This window comes from Olea europaea, unplaced genomic scaffold (assembly GCF_002742605.1).
Source record: "Olea europaea var. sylvestris unplaced genomic scaffold, O_europaea_v1 scaffold1142, whole genome shotgun sequence".
Taxonomy (NCBI): Eukaryota; Viridiplantae; Streptophyta; class Magnoliopsida; order Lamiales; family Oleaceae; genus Olea; species Olea europaea.
Window position 1 is genome coordinate 24,806 of NW_019228810.1, and position 8,895 is coordinate 33,700.

The 8,895-nt window shown below is 35.9% G+C and overlaps 1 protein-coding gene across 1 annotated transcript; it reads right to left on the reverse strand.

Moving 5' to 3' along the window:
• Positions 1–456: 456 nt before the first annotated feature.
• Positions 457–7,969, reverse strand: LOC111373547 (polyadenylate-binding protein-interacting protein 7). The gene is made up of 6 exons (XM_022996093.1): positions 7,693–7,969; positions 6,012–6,923; positions 3,458–3,899; positions 3,286–3,356; positions 2,007–2,131; positions 457–1,144 (listed from the first exon to the last, which is right to left on the reverse strand). The coding sequence occupies exons 2-6, from the start codon at positions 6,795–6,797 to the stop codon at positions 856–858; spliced, it is 1,713 nt and encodes a 570-aa protein (XP_022851861.1). The 5' UTR covers positions 6,798–6,923; positions 7,693–7,969; the 3' UTR covers positions 457–855.
• Positions 7,970–8,895: the final 926 nt, after the last annotated feature.

Sequence of the window (8,895 nt, forward strand, 5' to 3'; positions counted from 1 at the left end):
ATGTTTTCAAATAATAATTTTGTAGAGAATGTGTAGTTTAAAATTAAAAAAATATTTTTAATTTATATGTAATATTATTTTATCAGCGAGTGTGATCAAAAAATAAGGGGAAAAATTCTATTATTACAAAAATGGAGCTCAAACATGCATACATCCATTTTTTAAAGTATAGGAATGAAATGTACAATTTTCTAAAATAAGCCAACCAGTAGGCTCACTGACCCAGAACCCCAGCGCATTCGCCCTGTGGAAGTGGACACAATGCAGAGTTCCAAGTTAAGCAAAATAAAGTTATCAACTTTGTAACGAGCATAATATCACTGAAATTCAGCAGTTCAGGTCAAGTCCGAAACGCCGTGCCGCCAAGAACCCTGGACAGACCAAGGCTTTAAGCATATCATTCCAGGCTCTGCAACCTGAAATGAAAACTCAAGCCGTATGAAAACTCCAGAAGGCTGGATGAAATTTGAGCCATCTTATGTAAACGAATTCTATCAGTTTTACATCTGTGCAAATTTTAAAAAAATGAAACCAAAAGGCAAAAAAAATGAAGTTACAAAATTACAAAAAGAGGCCGATGCAGCATAAAAAGTGTATTTTTGAAGTCGGCCAGCTAAACATTAACAATACAGATTTCTAACTCCCCCTTGCTTCTTCTTTTTTTTTTTTTATTGTTTCCCCCTTTCATTTTTTAACATCCTTCATTTTTGTTCTACCTTTTTTCTTGTGCTGAGTAGTCCTACTCCAGATTTTCCCATTTACAGATACAACAAATTTTCCTTTTTCCTTTTTTTGGTGATTGATTGACCGATTTCCTGGGTTATGATGTGTCAAAAACTCCTATACCATCTTGACTCAGTATATAACAACTCGAAGGAGCCCTGGCTGTGGTTCAGAGAAGTCGAGACCCTCCTCCTCAAGCAGGTAGTGCTGAACAGCAGTAGGAAGTCGAGCAGGAGTACGGGAACCCCTGGTGTGGTGGCCAGTCCCAACACATATGTAAACCAGCAGGCGCTGATTTGCCAACCTTGCTGCATTCCTTATTACAGACAACTCGCGCTTTAGGACATGGATAGCTTCACTCACATGTAAACCATGCAGATCAATCATTTTCTCTCTCCCGTTTCCCTGTATCTCCGAATTCCTGCAAAATAATTAAACACCCACAATGACATCAAAGCCCACAATGCTGCCCAACAATTCTAAGAAGTCCCCCTCACCCCCCACAATGCAGGAAAAAAAAAAACCCTTGCTACAGGCAGAAAATGTGTCCACGGGATGGTGTTTGTGTCCACCAAATAATATAAGAATTAAGGGTGTGTTTGATAGGAGCCAATTTCATGAAAAATGAAATTCAAATTCCATTTTCCACCCAAATTGTAGTGTTTGATAGCACACTTTTTCCATGGAATTTCATTTTCTTGATTGTCTTGGAAAATGTTCTTTTCTTGGTTTTCCAACCTACTTTTACGTTTTTTTTTTTATTTGGCAATGGAAACAAATTTTAAGAATTATTGTAAAAAAATATTTCACTTTAATTGACAATTTTCATGTAAAATAAAGCCAAACGAACACCAAAAGATAGATGATTTTCTTGAATTTATTATTATTATTTTTTTGGTTGGCAATGGAAACAAATTTCATTCTCAATATAAGTAAAATCTATCCCTTTAATTGACAATTTTTATGTAAACCAAAGCCAAACGAACACTAAAAACCACTTTTATTTCAACATTTTTCACGTAGAAAATTATACCAATCAAACACAATAAATTGACAATTTCCAGAAAAACAATTTCTAGGCAATTCAATTCCCTGAAATTCGTTTTCTTTCTATCCAAATTCCATCTTTGTAATCAAACGGACCCTAATATTAAAAATATAGCAGGATTATATCTCTAGGACGTGGAATATTTTCTTTATGGTCTTCTGCTAGTATATCTTTTGGCCCTCTTTTAATTACTTCAGACACGAACAACAGTTAAAAGGTCCACAAAATCACAAACCTTTGACGATAAATAGATTCCTGAGCCTTCCCGTGAGCTGCCTTCATTTTCATGTTGTGCAACTGCCCTTTAATGCTCAACTCCTTGGCTAAAGCCTTATTACCGATGAGGTATGCCTGTCGTGCCTAATCTTATACACAAATTTCAGCAGACATAGATCAAACACAAGGAAAGACGTGGCAATTCACCAATGCTTACATACATTCAAAGTAAACTTCATATAGTAGTTCTGCCAGCAGAGTTCAATAAAATATATGATCCATGGCATGAGGTTGCCAATCACCAAAGTTGTGCAGGTTTCATTATTTTCCTTTTCTTCAATTGATCTTCAGACTTAATAGGGGAGGGGAGGGTAGGGTCGGGTTGGGGTAGGGCGGGGCGAAGATAAGTATCGACATCCATTAACATGTGCAAGCAGCGTGTTTTAAGCCAAATGCCAATCTACCAAATCCATAACGGAACAAATTATGACTCTTCAATCCATATATAACAAGTTTAAAGGACAAGTGCGAGGAGATGCGAATTATGGGGAGCCCACACACAAATGGGCAATTGCTTATACTCTTAAAAGTGAGAATGTGGGTGCTCACACACACCAACACATGCACACCAAGAAAGAGAGAGCCTGGTCAAATAACATACTCTCTCCACATAAAATTTATCTTGAAGAGTAGAATTAGAAGGTGAAGCACTCGGATGAAATGTTGTTCAAGACCAATGAACATTTCACAAGAAGGAAGGAAACAGTGTCTAACGAAGTGTACAACATTGCAACTTCTTTCCACAATACATGTGCATGTTTCGCTAACCTTATATGAAAAGTAAAAGTTACTTTCAAATAAATGAAGTGAGTTACTTTTGGCTTCTAAATATTTCTTACATGTGCTTTATTGTATGTTTAAGTTAATAAAAAAAAAAAAAAAAAAGGCTATTTATGTTAAAAGTAAGTTTTTCCTTCGGGTCAACAACTTGAGAATAAATACTTTTTTTTACTTGAACACTGCACTCATTTACTTATTAAGTGAACTGTTTAAGGGTAGACAAACATGCTCATAATCAGACATTATGTTTCATAGAAATGCATTACCCTCAAATCAAAATAACATATTATCAAAGTTGCAGTGTGTACATTGTGGTCCCCACCACGTGGAAGAGTAAAAGAAAACCAAGTCAAAAGCCTTAATAGAAGTAATAGAGAATGCAAATTAAGGAAGATATCATTCTTCATTTCTCATTCTTTTCATTTTCCCAATTTTATATGTCTACTCAAATGCCATACCTGTTCAAAGTATACGTTACGTAGGCGTGCATGATCACGAGCTTCCTCCCGCATTTCAGAATACATATTTGCTGCCATCTCAACAATGTTAAAGCATATATACATAAAAAGCATTTGTTCTGCAACTAAAGTTTTGCAGAACAAGTGAAATTTATTGCCTCAAAAATATTACCAACTGCTTCTCCAGTTTCAAGCCAGGCAGGAGCTGGACGAGCTGATCCCCTATTTTGCAACCTATCGCCATAAATGCCTCTCCCCTGGCCACTGTTGTAAGAGCTCATGGGCATTTGTGAACTTCTACTTGATCCTATGCTGGTACCTGAAGAACCATTTGTACCGTATTTCCAAATGCTAGAGTCTTGAGGTGCCATTTTCTTGACGGCAGAAGCAAAATCTATAGCGCCTCTGGAAGAACTAGATCTAAATAAAAGTGTGCTTTCCTTTCCTGAAGACTGATAAGGACTACTGTGTTGCTGGAGATCATCATTAGTAAAATTTGGCAAGCCATTTTGACCTTCTGTTCCTGAAAGTGCAGGAAAATCCAATGCGCTAAGATTTGGAACCGACAAGGCCTTTGAATTTGGATTCTGATTGAAACCTCCATCAACCTGAAGCTGCAATCACAACTCGTACTGTGAGAGCTAAATGGGATATTGTGTCAAAATTGCCAATATATCTGCACATCGCTTAAAAAACACGCACATCTAGTACAATAATAGGGAAGAAGTTACTCTCAAATTCTGTTTATTATACCAAATAAAGAAATGGACAATAACTGTTGCAAGCCTAATTAAATAAACAAAATTATCTAGTACAGCATAGAATGCTTGGCATTCCCTCATGTATTATCAGTAAATCACTTAATTTTTGACTCTATCGCATTTACCTCCTCATCCATCACCTCCCCGAGAAACTAAAAACTAGCATAAGAATTACAAAATGCATTATGGAATCTCAAAAATCTAATAGGAAGAAATACATTCCCTGTGAAGAGGGCATCAAAAGAACTCGTTCCCCTTTCCCCAACTCTTCTGAAAATAAATAACTCCTTTTCATCTTATATGGACATTTAACATATATCAGATACCAACACTCGCCATCGCACCAGGCATGTATCGATACATGTCGGACTTGCCAAGTACCAGGTCCACCTTTTTAGGTTTTTATATCGGACACATATTCGACACAGCATAAGCAATGCGGAGACACCGACAAAATCTTGTACAGTAAATAATTTGAAAGAAAAATAGAAACTAACATGGAAAGTGATTGGAAGAGAGAAGGGAGACAACTTGTATTTATAAACCCTACAAAGTAATGGTATGTCTTGAACTAAAGGAATTTCAGCCATAAAATATGGTTTTCCTATTTCACAATACATTTCATTAATTTAGAAAATGAGACACATTATTGGAAGGCACGTCTTTATCTCCAACTGCAAAAGACCCATGCATTTTTAACTCTAATAGCAAAAAGACCCGGGTGACTTAACTCATCTTGCAGAAAGAGCTGCACAATTAGGAAGACTATAAAAATTTCAAAAATGATTCTACACTATTGAAAAAAATAAAAAAATTAACATTATTTAATATACGTGCCCCCAACATGTTGTCCCCTACTTCATGAAAAATCACGTGTCGGCCAGCCTGAATAGTGCCGTGTCCATGCCTGTGTCTCGTGTGTTCATGTACAGCTCGATGCTTCCTAGGTTCATTGCTTATATTTATTACACTATTATAACACACGATTTAGTAGGAACTCGAACTAGAAATAAGAAGTTTAACACTAATCACATGTTAGCACAGGCACAAAGACATATATAGTCCCCAACAGTTTCGTGGTCCAAAGAATGAACGGTTGCCAGTTCTGATAAACTAGCGCCAACACCAAACGATCAAAAATATCTCCATAAAAGGAAAGATACAGATTCTTTGGTAGAAATTATCCAAATAGGACACGAGGCAATTAGGGGGCAGCAAAGATTGAAAAGATACATAAAAATCGAACGTCAGAGGAAATTAAGATTGGATGATAGGAAGCAACAGATATAGAATTGAAACAAATAAAACCAGTAAAATATCTTGGGCAACAAAGTTGCCAAAATACATGTCAAAATTCCCAGAAGGTTGAACACAGGAGCCCAAAGACAACTTGAAATCATGAAACAAAGATAATGCCAACAGTTTATCCAAGGATATGACTATTCTAAGAATGGATGGCACAATGATCCACACATTAATCTTTAAGGATTACATTAACGCTCTTAAGTTAATACCCCAAAAAGCAATCATATGCAATGGACATTGGCTCTTAACACAATTTCCCCTCCGTAGCATGCTTTCACGAAATAAAATAACTCTGTCCAAGACATCTGCCAACTTATATAGAGATATAGAGATGACATTTATCCTTGGCTCCAGATTTCTATTACATTTAGAATTCATTATAACTAACAGCTATGTGCAACCAGTAAGAAGTTGGAGTCTTAATTAGATTTTCTGCATTTTAGATTAAATGTGTACCAGGAAGAAGCTTTGTCACTAGAACAAACTACTGGAGTTGGAAACTAGATCCAGCATAGGGAAGAAGAAAAAGTACAGGGGGAATATCAGATAATAAGTTGATGAAAATTCAACTTAAATCTATGGAGGATGATTACAAGATATGATACCTAAAACAAAGCGAAAGCTGCTGAATTATTTCAAAGCTTAAGAAATAGGGCCTACCTCAAGCTGAGTAAGCATCTCAATTGTCAGGTTCAAGTCACCTCCATTAGCAAAATACACCTCTGCAAGGCTTTCTGCTGCAAAACCAGGGAATTGTGAAGCCAAAAAATCTATAGGGTTCATATCTGTATTTTCCAGTAATGTCTGCTCATTTGACATGTCAGATAGGAAGCCATGAAACGAATTTCCATTATATAGAGGCCCTTCATTAACATTGCGAAGAATCTGATCGTCATTGACAATTTGCTTATCCCAAGGTTGAGGAAGTGAATGCTGAAACCCTGTAGGAGATGGATAGTCTGCATACGAGGCGGGAAATCTCAGCTTTTCAGCATAGTTGTTATCATTTCCCGGATGAGGAGATAATTCCTGAGCGTCCTTTAAAATAAAGCCACTGCCAGTTGAAGCAGAGAATCTTGAGCTTTCACTGATATCATGCAAGGATAAGCTTGAAAAGGTTAAGCCATTGATCCCTTGAGTATCATCTCCATCCATAACCTTAAAGTCAGGAGTAATGTCGTCAGGGAGCTGGTGGTCCCAGTATTGGTGGGCCTCTTCATCTGAATCATTTGGAACAGATGACTCTGATCGATCAAGTACAGCTTTTCCTGGTGTTGAAACTGATGGTATGGCAAATTTAGACACTTCATCAACTCTACTTGTGCCTCCAACAGGTGATCTGAGAGAAAAAGGAATAAACTCTGCAGCATTTGGATTCAAAGATGGTACTTTTGCAGCAGTTAGCTTTTTGTCACTTGTAGAAGCCCCTTTTCCCAAGAAGCTCATTCTATTCCTTTTTTTTTTTACTATTTTGGTTTTTAAGCAGGTAAACGGAAAGGAGTTTCTACATGCAGAAGAAAAAATTTCACTTCAGCAAATGAGTCCCAATATTGGCGTTGTATCAGCCGAGCCCTGCAAACAAACGAAACCTTCCGAATTCAGAAATTATAATCAATTCAAGATGCTTAATCATACAAAATTGAGCTTTTCCACTTCGTTGACAGCAAAACAAACAAGAACTGGTCCAGTTAAAGAGTTTACAAAAAATCTTGCAGCTTTATGAGTCTAATGATCATTAAGTAATTGATGTACAATGACATGACACGTGATGTATGAGTTGAGATAATAACTGAAACATGTAGATCAATGGCACATCCTCTATTACAATATATACAACTACTTAATATCCACGAGATCAAAGTTTGTGAAGCAGACAAATTGTTTCTTTGAGAGGGTAAAGATGAGTCACTTGAAACAGTACCCACTATCATAGCTTGAATTAATATCTGTCAAAAGACAATATAAAGCATCTATGACTACAATAAACAAAACCCACAATCTTCACACAAAAAAAAATCATTAAAAAAACAGTTACACCATCTTCAACAACAAAATTCGAAACGGCTAAATTGTTAACTAATTATGCTGCACATGTTCAATCCCTCCATAAAAGAAACAATATTAAAACAAAAAAACCCCAGAATGGTCCTGGTCAAATTTATCGCCTCTAAAACAAAATAAAAATCAAGTAAAAAATAAGAGCAACAAAAGCCACATACTGCAATTATTCAAACAAACACATCAAAACAGATCTCTGAAACTTTGACCCAAAAATAAAAACAAAAAACATTAACTTAAAAAGTGAAAAAGATGTAATATAATAAGATCTGGGCGTATATACCTTTACGGAGCTCTGTGATGAAACAAACCATATCAAATGGATCCATAAAGATAAAAGATGGTAATTCTTTTAGATTCAAAGCTCAAAAAGAATAAATAATAAAGTGAGATATACAGATAGAGAATATTTAGGTATGTGCGAATATATAATTACAACAAAAAAAAAGTGATGAATTTTTTTCTTTACTGCACTTGAGATGTGAGCTGAAGGAGGATTGGGTGTTGGAATTGAAGGTTTGGGTGAAGCCAAGGCGGCGTGTTTTTTTTTTTTTTAATATTTTCTGTGTCTAATCTTTTTATCTCTGATTCAGGCCTCTCCCTCTGATTTTTATTTTTATTTTTATTTTTTATTTTGTTTTGTTTTGTTTTGTTTTGGTAATTATTTTAAAAATTGCAGAACTGATCCTCAGCCTTCAGAACTTCCAAAAACTTAGTCCAGAACCTTTTGGATGTTTGGAGGTTTTTTTGTACTTCTGTTTTCTATCATATTCAGTCTATGAATTCAAGACCTATAGTTTGAATTCCGATATAAACCTTTCACTGGGGATTAATCCTTCCTAGTTGTATATCAAATCTTCAAATAAGAAGAAGATCAATCAGCAACAGAAGAAGAAACAATAGAATGTAATACCAAAAACCAAAATAGCAGCATTAAATTGGTAGAAATTGTAGAACTCTATAACTTATATAATTAAGGAGATGAAGAAGAAGGTCTGGAAAATGAACAATCGAAGAGTCAAATATTAAGCTCCTATTGTGATAAAAACACTGACCGTAGTGAGTTATAGAAGCAGCAGCTAGAAAGTTTGTTATGTGTTTGGATTTAATGCATCAAAGTTACGAGGATTTCGACGATAGAAATCGAATCAATAAATTCCTCTCACCTAATGATGAGTTTGTTTCACTCATGAATCTTGCACAATTTTAATTTGATTATTTGCTAGATTTTGTGAGTATAGAACGTTTTTTATTTGTTTATTAGTGTTGTTTTGAAAATTAGGAAAGGCGATGCAAAAGGAGGAACTAAAGCGGACGAAGAGACCAAAATTAAGGAAATTGGAGCAGAAAGACAGCACCTAGGCGCTGCATTCGGAGCGCCTAGGCGCTACAAAACTGAAAAAAAAATTTTGAAATTTGAACTCGAGAGGCAGTGCGTAAGCGCTGTAATCATAACTCCCAGGCGCCACCATCAGCACTTAGGCAC